General features: G+C 38.0%; 1 protein-coding gene across 8 annotated transcripts; it reads left to right on the top strand.

The window, feature by feature from the left end:
- Positions 1-524: 524 nt before the first annotated feature.
- Positions 525-11,608, top strand: LOC125476509 (protein CHROMATIN REMODELING 4-like). 8 transcript variants are annotated; one of them, XM_048582728.1, is made up of 12 exons: positions 525-935; positions 1,510-1,622; positions 1,890-2,119; positions 2,831-2,932; positions 3,065-3,874; positions 4,103-4,210; positions 4,336-7,155; positions 7,381-7,529; positions 7,711-7,825; positions 8,056-8,135; positions 8,435-9,050; positions 9,222-11,608. In XM_048582728.1, the coding sequence occupies exons 3-12, from the start codon at positions 1,898-1,900 to the stop codon at positions 11,235-11,237; spliced, it is 7,038 nt and encodes a 2,345-aa protein (XP_048438685.1). In that variant the 5' UTR covers positions 525-935; positions 1,510-1,622; positions 1,890-1,897; the 3' UTR covers positions 11,238-11,608. The 8 variants fall into 8 exon arrangements, with proteins under 8 accessions (XP_048438685.1, XP_048438683.1, XP_048438684.1 ...); XM_048582726.1 differs by having other exon boundaries at positions 1,884-2,119; XM_048582727.1 differs by having other exon boundaries at positions 1,786-2,119.
- The last annotated feature ends 12,498 nt before the right edge of the window (positions 11,609-24,106 follow it).

Below are 24,106 nucleotides of genomic sequence, written 5' to 3'. Positions count from 1 at the left end.
TCTCTTTTGGTTCAATATCCCTAATCTTGTTTTTAGCTCCTCAAATAAGCACTACCAAATCCGAGTTACCAAACTTACGCTAAAGATTTCACCGAAAATACAGTAAACAAAAGCTGAGCAGAAAAGAAAAGGTACGAAAGAGAAAGCTGCAGACGAAGGAAGAAAAAGAAAGTTTTGGAAACAAGAAAACAGCCACTCCGTTCAAAAGAAACCAGCTAGCGAATTGATCATGAAAATGGAATAGAGAGAGAGTGAATGACATCCCTATCTCTCTCCTCTGTCTCTGTCTCTGTCTCTGTCTCTGTCTCTCTCTAAAAGCTATTACATAACACAGAAGAGGGTTGAGTTGTGGAGGTGTAATGGAGGGGAAGGAGAAAAGCAGAGAGGGCTGATGAGGGAAGGGGAGAGAAAAGGGGAAGAATATGGGCAGTGAGAGAAAGTTCTGAAGAGTCTCTGGATCCGCCACGTGGCGAGTTTTGAGTGGTGTTGAGCTTTCAACTAAATCAAATGGCAACAACATCACCAAACCAAAACCAAAAAACAAGAACAAGATGGGAAGAGGAGAGAGAAAGTACCCGCACTACTTTCTCTCTCTTTCTATCTCCAACTCTCTCTCTCTCTATCTCTCTCCTGCCATGTCAGAGTGTAACCCCGTCCCCATGACACCGGCGAATCCGTATTTGTATGCTTTCTCTCTCTAGAAAAAAAATTTGAGAAGGAAAATAAATAAGATTGGAAAAACCAAAAACTCTCTCTTTCCTCTCACCCTATTTATTTTCCTTTGTCTCCCTTTCGCTTTCTCTCTCTTTCTCGTATCTCCCACAGCCTTGCCTTCCATGCCCTAAACCTCCCCCCACCTCCCCAGCTCTTCCTTCCAATCCAGCTGCCTCATACTGCTGCTCCGTTTCTTGGGTTTTTGATCCATTACTTGATTGGTAAGCTTCTTAATTCATCTTGGCAGTCTTTATTTCTCTGTTTTTGTGCTCATTTCTTGGTTGGTTGTATCTGGGTTTTTTGAATTCGTGTGAGTAGGAACTTGCCCGTGTGTGTTTTTGTGCTGGTTTTGATGTGGGTTTTGTTTGATTGATGAAAGATTGTGTTTTTTGAGGTTTGATTGTGGTGGAAAATGGTGGGGTTTGTTTAGTGGAATCTTGGTTTTTGTAGAATTTAGATTGTGTAATAAGTTATTAATAGGTGTTGAAATGGGGTTTGTGTTTAGCTGCAGCTGAATGTGTTTGCATGTTTAAGTTTTTGTTGATTTGATTGTTAATTTTATGGTAGTTTGCGTTTGGCATTTGAAAGTGGTAGCTTGGAAAAGATGGTTGAATTGCTCGATTGTCGGTTGTATAGTGTGTTGTTTTTGCAGTAATGTTGCAGTATATATGCTAGTTTCTTCGACGTGTTTAGATTATCTTGTTATCCCATGCTGCTACAAAGTTGACGTTCGGCAATGTACCTTATAAATGTTAATCCAATATCATACTGAAGTGAATTATGCTTTTGTAGCAGGTGCTAAGGTTGAGTTGTTTGGGAGCTGTCACTGTGGCCCGTGGTAGCCGATAAAGAATTCATTTTTAAGAATTTAAATTTTCTTATCCCTGCTGAATCTAACAATTACTCTGGTAAGTCTCCTGTATCCATTATCCTTGATAGAGCTTCTGTAGTTTTTATATAACATACCTTTTCTCCTTATGTTAACATTTTTTGTTTGCGTTTGCGCTAATCTTATGCTTTTTTGCTTCAAACACTTTATTAAATTAGAGTTGTGTGCCAGTGTTTTTCTAGAAGCTGCAGTGGCCTAAGTATGCATGTAGAAGCTCTGATGTGCTGACTAATCCATTATTCCTGACGTGCTTGCTGTCACTGTTGACTATGTTTGTAAGACCCAGGTCTAAAGATGAAGGAAGACAGTTCGTCACCTAGTAAAATGATAAACAGAAATTGGGTCTTGAAACGAAAACGTAGAAAGCTTCCTCATGGACCTGATCAGTCTAATGGCAAAGAAGACACTTCAGTGGCCTCAGAATCTCCAGGGAAGACTTCATCTTCAGATAAGCGCAAGCTGAAAAATGAATTAATTTCTGAGCGGTTTCAATCCAAGAAGAAGGGAAATGACGGGGTTAGTTTTTGCATAATTGATTAATTACTGAACCGATTTCTTTAACCTGAAAGCAAATCTTCATTGGAATAACTTTATCATTGGGTGGAATTTGTTTTCCATTTTGTTCATTTTATATTACTCTTCATACAAAAGTTATTCTGCAGCCTACTCAACTTCTTTGTGATTTGAAACGCTATACTTCTTTACACACACAAAGCTTTGAAATGGAATAATAGCTCAACAATTTCAATATCAAGTTTGTTCAATTGAAATCTAGAGATTGGTATATACAGTTAAATTGATTCCTGGGTACATGGTATGTGGACGATCATCATAGGAGGCTTGATCGACTGAAGAGTCAAAGTTAATTTCTGACTGAAACGGTTATTTTAGAATATGCAACTGAGAAGTTCAGTTTAGTTGCTGAACTGTGAGTTCCTGGTCTGCCGAAGGGTTAGATAAACATAAAGAATGGGCTCATATTTTTTGGGTTTTGTATTCCTTTTGAGTTTGTTGGCACAACATGTTGTCCCAGATACAGTAACAGCATTTATACTGCAGTTATTGCGTCTGCATGGAACATAATATTGTGCACATTAGCAGTCCGATGTTTGCATTCGGGCAATGAGTAGCTACTTATGTTTTATGCCTATTTTGTAGTATTAGTTTCTCTTAAGTTCTCTCTGACTTCATGCAAATTTTTGTCTAATCTAATTCTCTCTCATCCAGTATTTCTATGAGTGCGTGGTCTGTGACCTTGGCGGTAACTTGTTATGTTGTGATAGCTGTCCCCGAACCTATCATCTCCAGTGTCTTGATCCACCTCTTAAGGTAGATATATATTGAGATTGTACTGCAATAGCTTGTTTTGCGTGATCAATTTTCTTTTTAGCTGTACTAATGTGCAATTATTGTTTTTCCCTTTATTGTAAAATCTTTAATTGTTGAATTCATCACGTGAAGCGCATTCCGAATGGGAAGTGGCAATGTCCAACTTGCTGTCAGAAAAGAGATCAGAAAAGTAATCTGCTTGAACCCAGAAACTTTTTGACAGAGACCATCTCAAAACGAGCAAGAACAAAACTTGTCACTACTAAGTCCAAAACTGGAATGAAGTCATCTGACAGGGAGAAAGTATCACAGATTTTTGGAAACTCTATTGTTGCAAAGAAAAGATCTTCAAGCAAAGGAAAAGCTGTTTTAACCCATCGAGTCAAATCCTTAGAGAAGAACTCCCAGATAGATATATGTAGCACCAAGCCGACTCATTCAACAGTTGGTGGTTCTGCAGACGGTATTTCATCATGTGTGAATGTTGATGATGAAAAACGATCCAGCATTGTCCCAGAAGAGGATTCCACAGACAGAAAGTCGAGCTCTCCTGCTAAAGAAGTTGCATCTCATTCTAAAGTTACATTGTCAGAGATGAATGATGGAGCTCCTGAGGCATCTGCCTCTCCTGATGTGAAGCCGGATCCATCTTGTACTGATGGATCTCCACATAAGACCATTGTTCTTGCGATCAGTGCTACCACTGACAAGGCTAAAAAAAGAAAACACAAGGGAAATAATCATAAGAGTAAAAAGAAGCCCAGGACTGATAAGGGAAAGTCTGTTGGTATTTCCAAACAATCTGGATCTAAAGCAAATTCTACAAAACCGAGGATTGATAAAGCACCTCGTAAGCATAAATCTATCAACCATGGGGTTTCTGCTATTTTGTCAAGAGATGAAATTGGAACCAAGAAGTCAGATGTCCAAAGCAAAGACGAGGTATGATTAAATTTTCTGATTTTTATATTGGACATATGCTTATATGTAGGAATTGTCAGTAGGCTTTTGATTACTTCTTAATAGTTTTCTGAATCATGCTGGGTTTTTATACTGTTATTTCTATCAAGTAATTTCATGTTCTTGATGTCGATAAACTGTTGCTATTGGGATAAGTCCTTTGTTTTGTTATGTTTAGTTATACGTAGTAATATCATTAATTTGTTTTAGGAGCTTCCTGAGGGAGCAAAAGACTCATCACATAATGCAGATAAAGCTGGAAGTCATGTAGTTGAAACAACAATTTGTAGAGATAGTTTTACTGCTCAACCTCTGCAGGTAAATGAGTTTTCTAGAATATCAGAATGTTTTTATCACTGGATATATAGAAAATATGCTCTCTTGTTTTGGTTACTTGACGTCGCCATACAGATTAATTTGTTTCCTGTATGCTCATGTCACAGGTTGATCGGGTTTTGGGATGTCGAGTTCAGGGTGATAATGCTCAATCTTCTCGTCATTTATGTGTGACAGCTACCCCTGACCTGTGTCCTGCTGATTTGCAAGTTTCTGAGACTCAAAACAGACCATCAGATGGAAATTCTGCTTTTGATAATGACATGGATGTCGGAGCTGCAGACAATGTTGTCAATGGTGCTGATGGGGATGAAAGCATGAAGGTTGAAAATCTCACTGAGGTTTGTGAAAATGTTGTCAGTGGTGCTGATGGGGATGAAAGCACAAAGGATGATGTTAGAGTGGATAAATTACATGTGTACAGAAGATCTGTGAACAAAGAAGGTAAAAAAGCTAATTCCATGGATTTGTCGAGGACGGGTGCTAAGGATTCGAGTCCTGCTAACATAATTTGTAAAGATCAAGATGAATCTGCTGTAACTGCAGATGATTCAGGAAAAAACCCTGAAAAAACAGCGACTGTGGAGAATATCGAAGTTAGTTTGAAAAGTCATGATAATGATGAAGTTCCTGAAATTGAAATGCATGTATCTCCTGACACCCAAGATAAAAAAGATGTAGATACAGAAACTGGAATCAGTAGCAGCCCTCAAACCAAAATTGAGGAGCCTTCACCAGCTGAGCCTGCAGGTGGTAGTGATGGGACGGTATTGTATGAATTTTTAGTTAAGTGGGTGGGTAGTTCTCATATTCATAATAGTTGGATTTCTGAATCTGAGCTAAAATCCTTGGCCAAGAGAAAATTAGAAAATTACAAGGCTAAGTATGGAACTGCTGTTATAAATATATGTGAGGAACGGTGGAAGCAACCACAGCGGGTGATTGGTCTCCGTGGTGTTGAAAATGGTTCAGGTGAAGCTTTCATAAAGTGGAATGGTCTCCCTTACGATGAATGTACTTGGGAAAGACTGGATGAGCCTGTCATTAAAAATTCCCAGAATCTGATTGATGAGTTTTATCAGTTTGAACGCCAAACACTGGAAAACAATGCTTCTAAGGATGATTCATCAAAGGGGAAGGTTAGTTGTCAGCAAAGTGAAATAGTTACTCTGACAGAGCAGCCTAAGGAACTGAAGGGTATATTGTTTCCTCATCAGCTTGAAGCTCTGAATTGGTTGCGGAAATGCTGGCATAAATCCAAGAATGTAATACTAGCCGATGAGATGGGGCTTGGTAAAACTGTGTCCGCTTGTGCTTTTATTTCATCATTATACGTTGAGTTCAAAGCCACTCTCCCTTGTTTAGTCTTGGTTCCACTTTCCACAATGCGTAATTGGCTTGCTGAGTTTGCATTATGGGCACCTGAATTGAATGTTGTGGAATATCATGGGTGTGCTAAAGCACGAACCATAATACGCCAGCATGAATGGCATGCTAGTGATCCAAATTCATTGATTAAGAAAACATCTGCGTATAAATTTAATGTTCTTTTAACTACATATGAAATGGTTCTTGCTGATTCCTCACATCTCCGCGGGGTTCCTTGGGAAGTTCTCATAGTTGATGAGGGTCATCGTTTGAAAAATTCAGGAAGTAAGCTTTTCAGCTTGCTTAACTCCTTGTCTTTCCAACATCGCGTACTGTTGACTGGTACCCCTCTTCAGAACAACATCGGTGAAATGTATAACTTGCTTAACTTCTTGCAGCCGGCATCATTCCCTTCCCTATCCGCATTTGAGGAAAGGTTTAATGATCTTACAACTGCAGAAAAAGTGGATGAATTGAAAAAACTTGTTGCTCCACATATGCTTCGGAGGCTTAAAAAGGACGCTATGCAAAATATCCCCCCCAAGACTGAACGGATGGTTCCTGTTGAGCTGTCCTCTATCCAAGCTGAATATTACCGCGCAATGCTGACAAAGAATTATCAGATATTGCGGAATATTGGGAAAGGGGTGGCACAGCAGTCGATGCTGAACATCGTAATGCAGTTGAGGAAAGTCTGCAATCATCCGTATCTCATACCAGGCACTGAACCCGACTCTGGGTCTGCTGAGTTCCTTCATGAAATGCGAATTAAAGCTTCAGCCAAGTTGACTCTGTTGCATTCTATGCTTAAGATTTTGCACAAAGAGGGCCACAGAGTCCTCATCTTTTCACAGATGACCAAGCTGCTAGATATCCTTGAGGATTATTTGGCCATAGAATTTGGACCTAAAACATATGAGAGAGTAGACGGCTCTGTTTCAGTGACTGAGCGTCAATCTGCAATTGCGCGTTTTAACCAAGATCAAAGCCGATTTGTCTTTTTGTTATCAACACGCTCTTGTGGCCTTGGTATCAATTTGGCAACGGCAGACACCGTCATTATCTATGATTCTGATTTCAACCCGCACGCTGATATTCAAGCTATGAATCGAGCACATCGAATTGGACAGTCAAAACGACTTTTGGTGTATAGGCTTGTTGTTCGTGCTAGTGTTGAAGAGCGCATCTTGCAGCTTGCAAAGAAGAAACTTATGCTTGATCAGCTTTTTGTGAACAAGTCGGGATCCCAAAAAGAAGTGGAGGATATTATAAAATGGGGAACTGAGGAGCTTTTTAATGATTCTCCAAGCACTGATGGAAAAGATACCGATGAAAATAACAGTAACAAAGATGAGGCAGTGGCAGATGTTGAGCATAAGCATAGGAAGCGGACTGGTGGCTTGGGGGATGTGTATACAGATAAATGTACCGATAGCAGCAACAAGATTGTATGGGATGAAAGTGCAATTTCAAAGTTACTTGACCGTTCAGACCTTCAGTCTGGTTCAAGTGATATTGCTGAAGGAGAAATGGAAAATGATATGCTTGGCTCAGTAAAGGTAAACTACATGTTGAATTTATCTAATGCATTTATTAAGCTTTTTTTCGATTAGAAGTTCATTGTTTTCATTTTTGTTGCATGCATATTGGTCTTGTTATCCTACTTTATGCTGTTTTTATCTTTCTTGAAAATTACCATAAAGACTGATAGTCAGCAGATTTGGAAATTTGATTTTCGTCTGCGTTGTTTATCTCATAAAGTTTCTAACTTATATTTTAACCAGGCCACCGAATGGAATGAGGAGCCTGCTGAAGAGCAGGGAGTTGAATCATCTCCAGGTGCAAGTGATGATACTGGGGTACCAAATACTGAAAGGACAGAGGATAGCGTGGTTACGGAAGAAAATGAATGGGACAGACTTTTGCGTCTTAGGTAACAAATTCTTCTGTAACCCATGTTCACTGTTCCATGTGTTATCACAGCTTAATCTGCTAATTGATATTCTGCATCCAAACTTTAATGTTTCTGATGAGGTTTCCTGTATACCAAGTGCTTTCCATCTCCCATTTTCTTGATTTATTAAGGACTTATTTGCATTTTGTTGGATTTATAGATGGGAGAAATATCAAAGTGAGGAAGAAGCAGCTCTTGGTCGTGGGAAGCGCCTGCGGAAAGCTGTTTCTTACAGGGAAGCATATGCTGCACACCCAACTGAAACATTGAGTGAGGTACTCAGAGTTAGATATATGCTTGATTGAAGCATGTTGCTTCTTCTACTCTACCTTTCTTTTGTATCTGCACTTTCACATTGCTGCTGAAAATGTCGCTAAGAAAAAACTTTCGTTTTGTTTTTTTCAACAGTAGATACACTTGGACCATCTGGGAAAATTATTTACCGCATAGCTACTTTGGGTTAAGTTTCTTATTTGCAATGGTCTAATTGGTTGCATGTAAGCAGGGTGCTGACGAGGAGCATGAGCCCGAACCAGAGCCAGAGAGGGAGTACACACCTGCTGGACGAGCTTTAAAGGACAAGTTGTAAGTTCAGATCTCCTTCTAGTAGTTCCAAGTAGTTCTACCGTAATTGCTTTAGTTCAGCAGCTTTGCAGTGTACCTAGTTGTGTTCTGTAAAAGGGATATACATGTGTAACTTTCACATTTTCGAAAGATGCACTATTCATTTGAGTCAAGCATCCTTTGCTACGTGGGTCAGGCTTTGATAGTTTAAATGAATTCAGAACTGGAGCCTTAATATATGGATTACCAAATCTGAAAATCTCTATGAACTATTTGGTGGATTGCGGATCTCGTTAATTACTTTTATTTTTACTCAACAGTGCTAAGCTCCGAGCTAGACAAAAAGAGCGGCTTGCTCAGAGGAATGCAGTTGAAGAACCTCAACCTAGTGAGGGACCACCTGAGTCACTTCCTCAGGGTCCCACCAACACTTCCAAAGATGGGGATCAAGCAACTGAATTAGTTCAGTTTTTCAGAGAGAGACCTTCAGTAATTGACTTGGAGGACGATAAGTTAGATGCTCCAAAGGCCAAGACTGATTCTCCCTCACGATTGGGCCGGCTATCGAAGCATAAAAACAGTCACCTTGATCTTTCTGGTAATTCTCTTGACTACATGTCACCTGACATGTTCCTTCCCAGTCACCAGGTTCCAGGAACAAGCTTACTGCCCTCAAATAATTTATTACCTGTTCTGGGACTCTGTGCTCCCAATGCTAGTCAAATAGGATCATCAAATAAGAAATTCTCAAGGTCAAACAGCAGACAAAAAGGAGGTCGGCCAGAGTTTCCATTTAGTTTGGCTCCTCGGTCTGGGACTTTGAATGAGACAGAAGTAAATGGTGATGACATGAAACTATCAGATGCACCAGCTGAAGTATTACATCTCAAGAATAAGTTGAATAGCATCCCAAATGGTGGTTTCCCATTTAGGCCGGTACATATTCTCTCTCTTTCTCTGTCTCTGTCTCTCTGTCTCTGTCTCTGTCTCTGTCTCTCTCTCTCTCTCTCTCTCTCTCTCTCTCTCTCTCTCTCTCTCTCTCTCTGTCTCTGTGCGTGTGTGAGAAAATTTGTTGATGCATGACCACAATGCTTGGTCTGTTTGCAGTATCCTCCGACTTTTCAAGGAAATAGTCATGATCGTCCAGAAAGTTCCAGTGCTTCCTTTTCTGATTTCCAAGAAAAGATGGCATTGCCCAACTTACCATTCGATGCGAAATTGCTACCAAGATTCCCACTTGGAGCAAAGAGCATGCTGAGTCCACATCTGGACTTCTTACCTAACCTATCATTAGGTAGCAGACTTGAATCTGCTGGTGGATCCTTGCAAGAACTTCCAACAATGTCATTGTTTCCAAATTTACAGTTGCCACCAGATGCACCCAGATATAATCAGCAAGACAGAGATGTGCCTCCCTCATTGGGTTTGGGGCACATGCCAACTAATTTTCCGTCTTTACCTGATAACCACCGGAAGGTGCTTGAAAACATAATGATGAGGACCAGTCCTGGATCGAGCAACTTATTTAAAAAGAAATTTAAAGCAGATATCTGGACGGAAGATGAACTTGATTATCTATGGATTGGTGTTCGTAGGCATGGAAGGGGCAATTGGGATGCAATGCTGAGAGACCCAAGGTTGAAGTTCTCAAAGTTTAAAACTTCAGAAGATTTGTCAGCTAGGTGGGAGGAGGAACAACTCAAGATTTTAGACGGGTCAGCTTTTGCAGTGTCTAAGTCAACCAAAAGGGCTGCCAAATCCTCACAGTTTCCAAGCATATCTGATGGAATGATGGCACGGGCACTGCGTGGTAGTAGACTTGTTACACCACCAAAGTTTCAATCCCATTTGACAGATATAAAGCTGGGTTTTACTGATCTTTCATCTGGCTTTCCACATTTTGAATCATCAGATAGACTCGGTTTGCAAAATGAGCAATATCCCCCTATTCCATCTTGGTTTCATGATAAATTCAGGACTAATTTTTCCGGAGATTCTGCTGCCGTAGCTTCTGACAGAGCAGGGACGTCTTCCAGTGTTCCTGCTGAGCAGCCATTTGTTGTCACTTCTTTTGGTACCAGTTGCTTGGGTTCGTTTGGAGGCTTGAATTCCTCAAGCAGCTATGATGTGCAGAAGAATGAAGATGAACAGGGTGGCCATAGGTACGGGAAGTTGCCTTGTCTGCTTGATAGATCACTGGATGCCCTACGTGATATGAATAATAATTTGGCAAGAGGTGAACCCTCCAGTTCAGGATTGCTGCCTAATCTCAAGAGAGGAATCTTAAAGGGAGATGATGTTGCTGGAAGTAGTTCTTCAAAGGACACGCTACCCCATTGGCTACGGGAAGCTGTAAGTGCTCCTGCTAAACCCCCAGTACCTGACCTGCCACCCACAGTGTCGGCAATAGCTCAATCTGTCCGGTTGTTATATGGGGAGGATAAGCGAACTATTCCTCCATTTGTGATTCCCGGCCCACCTCCTTCGCTACCAAAGGATCCAAGACGGAGTCTAAAGAAGAAAAGAAAGCTGAAATCACATCTATTCAGGCGGGTTCAACTAGATGCTGGAAGCAGCCAGGACTTTCAGAGCAGGCACTTTGGTGACAATGCTTCAAGCTCCATTCCTATGGCCCCATCATTTCCATTTCTTTCACAAGCAATGGCTGCAACTTCAGGCATTTCACGGATTGAATCCGACCTCAGTGAGCCTCTGCGTTTAAATGTGGTAAACCCATCATCTGCAGCGCCACATCTGAATCAGCACAAGAAAACAACCATGGGATTGTCGCCTTCCCCTGAAGTGCTTCAATTGGTAGCATCCTGTGTTGCTCCAGGTTCACACCTGTCAGCAGCTTCCGGCATGACAAGCTCAAGCGTCCGTGACACAAAACCCTCATTGCCGAACTCTGTTGACCAAGTGGAACTCTTGGGCTCTCAAACTGTGACTGCAGTGGTAAGAACGGAGGCTAAGCAGGGCTCGCCTGTTAGAACGTGTGATACTCAAAGTGCGGATTCTAGCAAGACAGAGTCAGATCCCTCCAGGACAGAACAACCCGATGTAGAGGAAATTTCTTCTGAGGGCACTGTCTCGGATCATCCCATGAGTGATCGGGAATCTTAGCTGTAATATGCGGAGCGAAGATTAGAACATAAATATTCTTTCGTGCTATTCAAGGCTCCGTCGTGCTTAAAATTTTGTAGGTCTCTTGTAGTGCACGATAAACTAGCCGGATATAGGGTTGTTTTAGGATAATTGTGTAAAGCTCATGTAAGAGAATGAAAGTATAGTGTTGTTGCCTTCTTTTGCAATGTGTGTATCCATGGAGCTTTCTTCCTCCTTGTGGTCTCATCAATGAGGTCTGATTACTGAAAAAAATGGCTGGTTTTGGACTTTGAAATCTCTGGTGACCGTTCCATTTGGCGGTCTTGTGAACTGTTGATTTGTTTATAGTTGAATGAGAGGAGTTGCTGCTTTGTGCAACCAATTCTCCACTGCTTTTGTGTATATTTTGTTTTGATTGGTTAAGTGATAAAGGTTCATCAGAAGAAGTTCGATATAACTATACTATTTTTATCGTCTTATACATTTTTTTATTTCTGGTCATTCAATAGAATAAACTAAACGAAAACAATGAATAAGATTACACAAGCGTGTGTGTGAAGAAAAAAACGATGCGTGGTTATTATTGATCTTTTATCATGACCGATTGTGGAAAGAAAAGTGATTTCCGTAACTTCCTTTTTGAACAATTTGCACTCATCCATCTAATTTTTTATCTGTTAGTTCTTTTCTGATTTCCAAAACTTCTGTGGTGGTAGGGCTCCCCCCATCTACTGACTGGTGAGAAAGCAAAAGTAGTCACAAATTTTGTCATTTGTTTTGCTTGGGGGTCAAAATTTTCATGTGAACCTAGCAATGGGACGATGATACAAATTTAATTTGGAATTTTGCTATCTTTTGTCCTTGCAAATCTTATTTTCTGAACTGACTTGACATCAGCAAAACATCACAAAAACAAAAAAACAAAAAAAAAAAAAAAAATTCACAAATCAAAGAAAATAAAGAACGAATATAAAAAGAAGAAAAAATAAGAAGGTGAAAATTGATCATCAAACTATTATCTACTAGTCAGCACAATAATTAACTACTGGTACAAAAATGTATAAGCTTAGCTAGCTACCCCATCATCATCAACTACCCCTCTCTCTCTCTCTCTCTCTTTCTTTCTCTCTCTCTAGAAATCTCAGATGCCAGCCTCTTCCAATATACAAAATACCCATTACATCCAAGTCAAAGATTACAAGCTCAAGCTCGATATATATATATATATATATATATATAATTCTAGTGAGGAGTGGTGGTGATTAGCCTTGGAGTAGAAGCTGAGTTTCCTGAGGGGTTGGCCACAAACCTGGAGGAAAATGCACAGAACTTGAAGTAATCTTGGTCATCCAACAAGTTCCCACATCCACTGGCATCAAAGTTGAGAGAATAGCTCAGTGGATCATAGTGGCACTGCAGTGAACGTTGCCTACTAGCTGCAGCCCTTACCCTTCTCCTATGTTTCCTTAGCTTCCTCACCAGTTTGCTTAGACAAGTGCAGTGGGATGATGAAACATTGATACACCAACTGGCGGCTGCAGCGGCGGCAGCGGCGGTGGCTGTGGTGGTGCCACCTTCTCGGCCACCGGTCTTGGTGGGGCAAGTGGTTTTGGACCAAGAAATAAGCCACATTGTGAAAATATGGAACTTCTCTAGTTTTTTTGAGAAATTTGGAGTTAGTGAGTTGAAAAAGATTACAGCGAATGATGTGGTGATGGAAGTGACTTTGGATAAGTGTATATATGGAGGGGTGAGAGGGAGGTGTTATCTCACTTTTAAAAGTAAAAAAAAAAAAAAAAAAAAATGATAAATTAAAAAAAAAGTTGCATGCAAAGCCAAATTTTTGAATGGTTTTGTGGTACTTTTCAATGTATAAAAAATGTATCATCCACATCACAGAAAGCCAATGTGAACCTTTTTAATTTGGTTTCGATGACCAAATTCGGAGGTTGCTCAATTCTAAGTCTTGGTTCATTTTTACTGTTTTATGCGTGTTAGAGGATAATAATTTTATAGTTTGATAATCAAACTTTATGAGTAATTTTATTGGTTTAATTTATCATTCTCATTAAAATAAAAAATAAAATAAAAAGGTTTGGTTTCAGACATTATTTCTCGAGCACATCTAAATCACAATTAAATTATTAAAGTTAATATTTCATTTTGGGTATAAAATGAAAGTTCATTGAATCACAATTAAATTATTAAAGTTAATATTTCATTTTGGGTATAAAATGAAAGTTCATTGATGGTTGGTGCGAATTTCATTTAACAAATATACTTTAATTGAGAGAGTTTGAAATTTAAAGTATATCGTACAATCATGTCATAACGTTTATAAAAAATATGTGAAACGTTTAATTTAATGAACTCGACCTACAAGTGAACTCAACAATTCAATGACTACAACGTGTTCATATGCTTTGTAGAGAATCTGTGTTTGTTATATCTGAATGTGAGATTAGGGAGAAACTACCGTCCTTAAGTTGAGCGTAAAAGCAAGGTTAACTTATGTGGATCACTAACCACCATGATTAAGAGAAAAATGATTAAAGCAAGTGTAGGAAGTGACGCAGTGAGGCAGTGGCATCCCAATCCAGTCTTTGTCAGAGAGCAGAGAAATAATTTGACTGAAAGGACACAAGTGGCCAGCCTCGGTTGGTATAATATTCTTTGCATAGGTCCCACCTATCAAACCAAACTGTCAACGATCAAAGATCTGAATCTGTAATTTTATAATGTTAGCAAACAAAAATAAGTTAATTATTAGAATTCTTTGAGAACTATCTTTATATTAATTTCTATTTTTTTTATATTAATTCTTCAACTCATTCAATTTGATGGACGGAAATTAAGATAAATATATGAAAGATAAATAAAAATGTATAGATAGCACCACTTAATGTTTTGCATGCTCTTGATAGTAAATAACTAAATGATAATTACAATCCCGTAAGAGAGAGAGAGCTAGAAAGAAAATAGTTACTGAGCTCGCAAAAGACTTGCATTCACCATTACATATAAATTTCAATAAGTGTTGTATACTATTTTAAAAATCCTCGCCTGGGCGGCGCTAGGCGGTTAGTCACCTCCCTGATTAATGTATAGGCGTTTGAAAATTAAGAAAGAACACCTAGATCTGTTGAGGTGCCCGCCTAGACTGCCTAGGCACTCACCTAGCCAGCTCAAACCAACCTAGATTGTGACTCACTTAGACAGAAAATAGATAACTTTCATTTTGCATTTTTTTTTTAATAAATTGTAAGAGACTTGTTGAATACTTAAATGAGCACACATTATATGCGTATTCCCCATGTTTTCATTATGTTCTAATACTTCATAATATATATGTCATTCTATTTTGTAGTTTATGATGAAATTATATATATTTTAAGTATAAATAGACACTTATTTACACGAAATATAATAAATTACTTAAATCCACCTAGTTCGTCTAAGCGCCCGCCTAGACCATGCCTATCCGCTAGGTCTCAGCTCACTGTCCGACTAGCACCTAACATTTTTTTAGAACCTTACTTGTATATAGTATCGTATGCAAGTTTTTCTTATTTATGTCCCGTCTCATGAGTGCCCTATATTATGATTCTCATCATGCTCTTTTCGCTCTTTCTAGATCTCTTCTTGTAGATCGAGTAATAGTAAAAAATCATGTTAACGATTCATTAGATTCTCTGATTTTCCTCTTGTTGATGGAAAATTCTATTGCCTAATTAATGTTAAAATCAGATCTTATCTTTCTCTTCAAATATTACTACAAAGTTGAAAGTTGATGACATCCAAAAATCCATGTCATAACCAAGTATTCTTATTTTTGGGGTTGACACCAAAATCCACATGTCAGAAAATCAAATCATCTAGCATTTGTTTGTTTTTGTTTGATGGGAGCTCTCTAGTGTTTTAGGGTTTTGAATTGACGAAAGCATGCAAGTCAATGTGCATTTGTGTAAAGACGAAGATCAGAGAGAGAGAGAGGAGATAGGGCATGGTCGATCACGTGGTGGCCCTGGTCAGCAATCGGTTTATACAGAAAAAGAAAGAAGAAAAAGTCGTAGATCATGCAAAGCTGCACATGGCCTCTCCTTTCACCATGGGGTACCTGGATCTTATATACATGTATATGTCCTCTGAGTCTCTCTGTGGTTCCATGCCTCGCGGTTACATTTACTTGAAGTAAAAAGGCCAAAATCCAAAAGCCAAAGACCTATTATTATTATCGTTGTTTTCTTTAACGCATTTTTACTGTTTTTTCATGCATTGTAAACCCTATTTCCCTGCCTCTCTCTGAGATCTGAGAAAGAATTCTGAATCTATGATCACTTGGCTACATGGGCACGGTAAGATTTGTGCAGTATCAAATCTAAGTGTACTTTCTGACCTCCATTATGGACCCTAACACCCGGGCATTCTAGTGTCCTGAGCATTTCTGAACGTAGTTAATAAGATTTTGAGATCAATGAGAAGCATAGTGCAAGAGTAGTGAATTGTGCATTGGGTTTGTACGTCAAGTCGTAAAGAAAATTTATTAGGGTTTTATGCACTCGATGTTTTGTGTTTAATCTTTACATTCTCAAATATGGCTCTTGATAAATTTATATATAAAGTTATTTTATGCAACAGTTAAGTATTTTTGTAGATAATATATCGACAATAACAATTTTAAATTCGTTATGTGAAACATAGTAACGAATATTTAGTCCTTATCAAAAACATATCTGCATTTTAACCGAACTTAGAAACACTATAGATATAATGTGCAAACTTTCGTGTAATTTATCACACGTTTGAGTGAGTGTGAACAAGACTTGACCGATCAATGAAATAATACCAACGGCTGAAGTTCTTGTTGTGTCAACTTTTACAGCAATTGCTTGAATTTTTTATCCTCCTTTTGTCAGATTGATTCTTTTACCTGTTTGACAGTTTGACTGTTTACTTTCAGGTCCAGTAAACCCTGACCTTAAGCATATTATTAAGTCTTTATATGTACAAACCTAAATAATTCGCATTGAATCCTAAGTTGCATTACTCCTCTCTTTTCATCGTTTTCGTGGATAAAATAATGATGGTGGGATAAGAACGAGGTCTGCATAGTCTTCCATGTGAAAGCATGAATAACATATTCAGGCATATCATGTGCTTAAAAAAAAATAAAATTAATTGATAATATAAGAAATAATTCAATCTTTTATAAGTTTTTGCATGATTTGATTCTTCATCGGATTAGACTTTGTCCTTGCATTCTCACAGTATACATGTATATTCTCTAATTTTTTATAAATGATATTGTGTAATTCTTTGTTTCATCATCCTCTGACCAAGTTGCTCTGATAAATGTCTTCTTCCTCACGAAAAGTTAGCATTCGGACATATATATTCTACTGTTAGGATCCTCCGTTCGGTCTTAGATTTTGTTTTCATTTTTTTCATTCAAAGGGCTGAGGTTTCATTATGCTAACTAATGTTCAGGCTGGTTATGAGATTTTAAGTGCTCAGTGCGAAAAATAATAAGTGGCTTCTTAATAAAAATTCTTGCTACAAAACTAATTTATATGTCTATAATTGTATTAATAAAAAATCTAGATGAATTATTATTACTTGAGCTATAGTTCAAATCAAACAATAACATGAAAAAAATAAATAAAATAGAAAACTTCATTTTAATCTTTAAAAAAGACGAGTTTTAGATTATATGTCACATCCTGGTCTAGGCTCCCACCACATCCCGAGCTCGACTCCACCGTAGCACGATATTTTCCGCTTTGGGTCCCGACCATGCCCTCACGGTTTTGTTTCTGGGAACTCACACGAGAACTTCTCAATGGATCACCCATCATGGGATTGCTCTCGCACGAACTCGCTTAACTTCGGAGCTCCTACGGAACCTGAAGCCAGTGAGCTCCTAAAAGGCCTCGTGCTAGGTAGAGATAAGAATATACATATAAGGCTTACATGATCCTCACCCCTGGACGATGTGGGATCTTACAATCCACCCCCCTTAGGGGCCCGACGTCCTCGTCGGCACACTTCCGGCCAGGGATTGGCTCTGATACCAAATTGTCACATCCTGGCCTATACCTCCACCACATCCTGGGCTCGACTCTACCGTAGTACTATATTGTCTGTTTTGGACCTCGACCACGCCTTCACAGTTTTGTTTCTGGGAACTCACCCGAGAACTTCCCAGTGGGTCACCCATCCTGGGATTACTCTCATGCGAACTCGCTTAACTTCGGAGTTCCTACGGAACCCGAAACCAGTAAGCTCCCAAAAGGCCTCGTGCTAAGTAGAGATGAAAATATACATATAAGGCAACCGTTGGATCGTAATGAAATTTTAATATGTTATTTAAAAAGCATAATGTAGATCTTTGGAAGTTACGGATCATAAATCCGAGGAGTGGATCTTCCGGATCGAGTTACGTAGAGTTGTCGACCCTACCGTTTACCATTGACCAACAGTTGACTTTTGGTCAATGGGTCTCAAATCATTCTAGAACGTCCTTGGGGGATCTATTTTATGTAAGTTACGTGTTTTATAGATAAGAATTCTGAGATATGGTTTGATAATTGTTCTAGGCGCTGATCGTTCATGACGCCTCAATGTTTATGCTAGGGAGTTATAACGTTAACTCTAGGTGAGTGGGTTTTTGGTTTTCTATATATACGTGTATATATATATATATATGTTTTCCATTTTCCTAGAAATTGTTTTAAATGGATTTACGTTTTTAAATGTCATGTCAATTGCATTACATTTTAGTATATGCATGACGCTGCGGACGCCCATGTAAGCTTCAGGTGAGTGCATATTGATGATAGCGATTGTAGTGTGTATGGTTATGTTTAGATGCATTTAGTGCTCATTATCCTGCACCCCAGTGTTAGAACTTCGCCCGAGGCTAGGGCCTAGCCTTCAAGTAATCATTCACCTCCTGCACCGCACGCTCAGCTTGGATCCAAGTCAGGTGCCAGCCTGTCGTATAGACCACATTAGGTGGTTCCGACTCGTAGGTGATATGCGATTCGTCGCATAGCCTTCACGTGATCGTAGCACTTGAGCGCACTTATTTACACCCAGCCAGTCGTACAGACCACATTAGGTGGTTCCGACTCATGTGTAGGAATTAGTAGATAAGCTATAGATTCAGCCTTATAGGTCACGTTAGGTGACTCCGTCTGACATATCAGTTTACATTAATTTATTTCACCTGTCTTACTTATTTTATTGTTGAGATACTGGACATGGCATATACTTGGTTTTCATTATTCTCGAGCATGATTTCTACATATGTATGTATTACTATTTTTTGAGAAATTATACGGGTTTTACGGTGAAGGGTTATTATTTTTGGAAAGAGAAATGGTTTCAAAAAGCTTTGTTATTGCCCATTCATGTTTTTTGTTTTTTGCCCCTCTAGGTTTTAGCTGCTGAAAATTCGTATCGACGAGGATTCTTGGCGAATCTCAGTATAGGTGGCTACCTCTGAGGGTATGATCCTTACCCACACTACTGTACTTTACTTATGCTCTGACGTCACGTTAAAATGGGTTCGTTCTCGCTCACAACGCACTCTTGTCTTTAGGCACTTTTAGGTTTAAATTTATTCCATTTTTCACATCACTATACTTTATGGCTTCATCACCTTCCAGGTGTTGGTCAGCGCAGCTCGATTCGGAGTCCTAATAGACATTCCGAGTCGGGATGTGTCATTATAACCTTGTGTAAAATTAAAATCCAATTTATAGCAAAACCGGCAAAGCTAAGCTAAAAATATAAAAGTGATTTCTCTTTTACATATGGAGGCCATACTTCTCTTATTCACATACAGAACTTAGAAATTTACGAAGATGAAGTTCTTTTACCACAAACCAAGTACATATATATCGTCATCTATTGCACATGCTCAAAACCACAACTGCTAATGGTTTGGATTGGCATAGAAATTAAAATGTAAAATTAAAAACATTATTTTTTAACATAAGACATGAGCTCCCATTCTTCTTTTGCCGCTGTACTTCAATTACTGCCACGCTCCCCTCCTAATCTCCCTTCCCTCCTATTGAACGGTTACGATTAAGTCACGTCAACGTTTTGTATTAATTTTTTAATAGCCAAAAGAAGACAAAAAATAATTTGTGAGATAAGAGAAGGGAAGGGGATAACAATAGGAGAGAAGAAAATTCTACTCCATCTTTGAGTTGCTATAGTGATCTCCATCAATCTATTATAAATCATGAAAGCAAACAACTTCTTTTGTTGTTGGAAGATAGACGATGTCCAGATACTAAGAAAATAATTCTTCTCTCCTAAGAAAATAATTCTTATGGAGGTACAACCATACAGATGAACAGATTCTATACTCATTAAGGAGGAAATACTGAAAAAAACGTATTGGATAAAGTTACTACTTGCATCGGTTCACTTTTTACAGGGAACTGAGACTCCAATTTGTAGGTCTCACTTCCTAAAAAATGAGGTGAGGCAGAGGCAGCCTTAACAAAGACTTATATGCCTAAATTTTGCAAAAGATAATATGTAGTGCTATGTTATCAATAAACTTGCATTCCAAATAATTTGGGAGAAAATAAGAAATAATGTGACGAAAATGGTGTGAATACAGGCTACAGTTTACAGCTTCTCTCAACACTTTTCACGTACACATTTTCCTAGAGCACGTGCGTAGCATAATTGTCATAGTTCTAATTAGCACTTCCTCTTAATTTCGTCAAAGAGTGAACCAGAGTTTACTTAAATGGAGGATTTTGGTTCCAGTTTCAGTTTTTATAGTCAAAACGATAGTGATGATTACGAAATTAAGGTTTCGAAATCAAATATATAATAAGCCTTGAATGGTGATCAGCTGCTGACAAGATTAATTATCTTTATTAATTAATTAATTACGGATTCTAACTAGGTAGTGGCTACAACTAATTGTTATTCTCTCTCTCTCTCTCTCTCTCTCTCTCTCTACTTGTGGTCAGATCATGCTCTTTGCACGAACTCTCTCTCTCTCTCTCTCTCTCTCTCTCTCTCTCTCTACTTGTGGTCAGATCATGCTCTTTGCACGAACATAATATTATTTTTTACTATCATTCCACCGCTTAAAGAACGTATATTTTTTGTTGAAATTTTATATTCGGAACAGTTTAAATTTTTTTATTTTTATTGACGGATTATTTTTACAAAAAATTATTTGAATCGAAAATCGTTTAGTTATCTAAATGTATCAATAAATGGACGGTTCTTCATGAGTACTTGGTACATACATCCTTGATGTATACGATATATTTGAATAACTAAACGAACTCCGATTCAAACGATTTTTTGTAGGAATAATCTTCTAATGAAAATTAAGAAATTAGACTGTTTCGATTATAAAATTTCCACAAAAAAATACATTATTTAAAAGCAGTGGAATGAGCTCATTCTCTCAAAGAGGAACGCAACCATTATCCTAATAGTATATAAGAAACACATAAATTTGTGGGTGCATTAATGTTCGAGCTAAGTGTCTACATATGTCTAGGGTTTCTCAAAGTTTATGTGGCTGCATATATTGTAATCTTCTCCACATGCCTGCATACATATATATAGTAGTACCAAATTCAAATGGGAGTATACTTGTTATATAAACTGTAGGGAAAATTTCAAGATTTCACATTCCAAGTCCGAGCCAACCGACCAATATTGTGTAGAGGCTATATATATATATATATATATATGTATGTATGTATGTATGTATTGACTCTTAACGAGAGGGTATGTAGGAGCATCGTGCATGCAATACTGGCCCTTTCCCGAGACAGATTTATGCGATCCGTAAAAATAATATTTCCTTAGGATTAATGCAGCATTTGTTATGAATATAATTATTAATTATAAATGTGATTGTGTAAACTTAAAATACAATTTTAATAAAATTTATCACGATTAGCATAAATAAAGCTACAAGGTGAAGGAATAATGACACAATTCTCATATACCTGAACTCTTCTCTCTTGGACGTCCCCTCTCCCTCACCTACTTTTATAATTAGTTTCAAACCAACATTTTATTTTTCAAGTAAAGTTTTAAGTAAGATTATGATATCATTTTTGTATAAAAAGTTTATAGTTTAAACAACCGTGTTGCCCACTAGAGCAGTTCTCTGTACAAATTGTTTGTTTTATATCACTTATTAAAGTGAATAATGAAAAAAATATATATTATAGTTAAAATGTGATAGTAGCATAAAAGCATGACAAAACTTGTCCAAAAAAAAGAGCATGACAAAACAGTCAGTAGGCAATACCATTCGAGAACCTAGCTAGACCATGGTATTACGTTTCAAATCCACAGAAAATGTATCAATCAAGGGTGTGTTACTCACATATCTCATTTTACTTCTCACACACCCCTTAATAATTTCTGTTCGTTGATCTTCTTCAATTTATCTGATCCGAAGGCCGAAAATTAAAAAAATGTGTGAGAAATAAAATGTGGTGTGTGGAAATCACACCCCTCAATCAAACGATCAAAACTGATAAGACCCAGCAGCAAAAAATAACCAGTACATGAACGCCACCATCTATCTTGCTAGGCACTAAACCAGTACACATATTAATTAATGGGTTATTTCTAGGGTTTGTAAACCATGTTTATGAAAGATAATCATCCTAATTAACGGTTAATTAAGTTCTTCAATATAATTGGATGCCAGTGGAAAACTTTGAAACCTATGCTCTGCTACGCAAATACACGTCTTGGTTTAAGTCGCACCTTGAAAAGTGAAAACAAAAACAATCGACCCCACTCCTCCTCCTCCTCCTCCCCTAATTGACTGAAAACTAATAGTTAATTATTTAGGGTTCAATTCACTTGGAAGTTGGTTAATCATTCTACGACGTCCATGCAACTGTGCAATGCATATTCATTGATCTTCAAACACAAGGCATTGATCAAGATATCAATCCCAATTAATCAAAGGAAAACTCATGACTCATCACCTGGTTATACATTGTATTTCTTTGGTCACCTGGAACATGGTGCTCTTAATTAACTACTACATGACTCATCTCATTGTTCTCAAAATCATGAAAAGTTATATATGGTTAAACATTATAAACCAATTCACGTGTTATAAGTGAAGAAAGAGATAGTTTTGTTATGTTAATTGTCACATCATTTAGTATTTATATCATATTAAATACCGAAAAAGATACTTAGAGAAAAGTCTAAATTTGTGATAGCATTTGTCTTTATGTTACAATTGTTGTTTGTACGGCGCTCTTTTTTTTCTATCCTGAAGTTTTGTCTCAAAAGGTTTTCTTTATGGAGATTTTATCAACGAGACCCACATAATTGTTACTTTGGTTTGGTTGGCATTGTATTTTACACATAGTTGACAATGTTGGTTTGTATTTTATTTTACTTTGTGATAGTTTTTCAAGCAACGTGCCTTTTAAAACGACACAGCTCAATTTTTAATGGTCACGTTTGAGTTTTGAATAACTTTTATATTGCTTAATATATATTATCTATTGGTGCTTAAATAAAACAAATTTTACCATAAAAATATATATGAGGTAGTAAATACTCAAGGTAAATTTAACATCATGCAGAAGTTGAAGAAGTCGACTCATTGGCACTGATTCCAAGGAACAATGCTTATTCTCAATAAGGTAGGAACTTGCATAAGTAGTAAGTCTCACTAAAAAACCCTAAAGCTATGGCAAAAACTCGAGGAGGGACAAAATCCATAGTCCAAGGAAAAATGTATGAGAAATGCAAAGTCAAAGAAACGTCTACAGGACGTCATTCAGGGATATGACTAACCCAAGGTGGGTGCCTCGTTAAAACCTAGTTAGGTAGCAAAAACCCAGTGGGAAAAATGCTCCTAATCGTAGGGAAAAAGAGAAATAGCAAAGTTACAACTTATAAAGTCCACGCATACCAATTCCATGAATAAGCTTCTGAAACGTCGTCTTCGGTAGTGATTTGGTGAAGAGATCGACTAGATTGTCTTGTGAATGGATTTACGTTGACTTCAATCTTTTGATGCTCTTATTGTTAATGTGTAAAGAAAAACTTTGGCGCAATGTGCTTGGTGCTGTCTCCTTTGATGTAACCCTTCTTGAGCTGCTCGATGCAAGTTGTGTTGTCTTAAAAAATCGTCATCGAGGCATTAATGGCGGGATAAAGATCATAGTAGCTTTGAATATGGCCCACTACTACTCTCAACCAAAAGCATTCCTGAGTTGCTTCCTGTAAAACGAGAATTTTAGCATGGTTAAATGAAGTGGCAATTAAGGTCTGTTTAGTTGACCTCCAAGAGATTACGGTGCCTCCAACGGTAAAGACATAACCAGTTTGAGAGCGCGCCTTGTGCAGATCATATAAGTATCCTACGTCGGCATAACCAACAAGGCGAGAATCGACTTGAGAAGCAAAGGGTGTGGCATTATTCGAGGATTTATAGGAATATAACAAACCCAAATCCGTAGTACCTTTAAGGTAACAGAAGATGTCTTTCACGCCAATCCATGTTTGCGTGTAGGTGCATTACTGTATCTTTCCAAAAGATTAATAGCGAATGAGATGTCAGGTCTAGTGTATTGAGCTAAGTACAATAAAGTGCTTATCGCACTTAGATAAGGAACTTTAGGCTCCAAAATCTCTTCATCATCCTCTTTCGGACATAAGAGATCTCGTTTTGCATCTAGTGATCGAACGACCATAGGAGTACTCGAAGGCTTCATTTTATCCTTATTAAAGCGGAGCAACACCTTCTAGGTATAGTTTGATTGATGAACTAGGATTCCATCCGAGCAATGCTCTATCTTGAGACCGAGACAGTATCGAGTCTTACCTAGATCTTTCATCTCAAA

This window comes from the organism of the source record quoted next, unplaced genomic scaffold (genome assembly GCF_019419815.1).
Source record: "Pyrus x bretschneideri cultivar Hongxiangsu unplaced genomic scaffold, Pyrus_bretschneideri_v1 Contig19, whole genome shotgun sequence".
Taxonomy (NCBI): Eukaryota; Viridiplantae; Streptophyta; class Magnoliopsida; order Rosales; family Rosaceae; genus Pyrus; species Pyrus x bretschneideri.
The sequence above is the reverse complement of the archived record's forward strand: the minus strand, read 5'-3'. Positions and strand labels throughout refer to the sequence as shown.

What these genes read in the sequence shown, in the direction of transcription:
- LOC125476509 (XM_048582728.1), top strand. Translation starts at nt 1,898, where the DNA reads ATGAAGGAAGACAGTTCGTCACCTAGTAAAATGATAAACAGAAATTGG. An exon ending in AGAAGAAGGGAAATGACGGG is followed by an intron (nt 2,120 to 2,830) that starts GTTAGTTTTTGC and finishes TCTCTCATCCAG; the next exon opens with TATTTCTATGAGTGCGTGGT. An exon ending in CGAGCTTTAAAGGACAAGTT is followed by an intron (nt 8,136 to 8,434) that starts GTAAGTTCAGAT and finishes TTTACTCAACAG; the next exon opens with TGCTAAGCTCCGAGCTAGAC.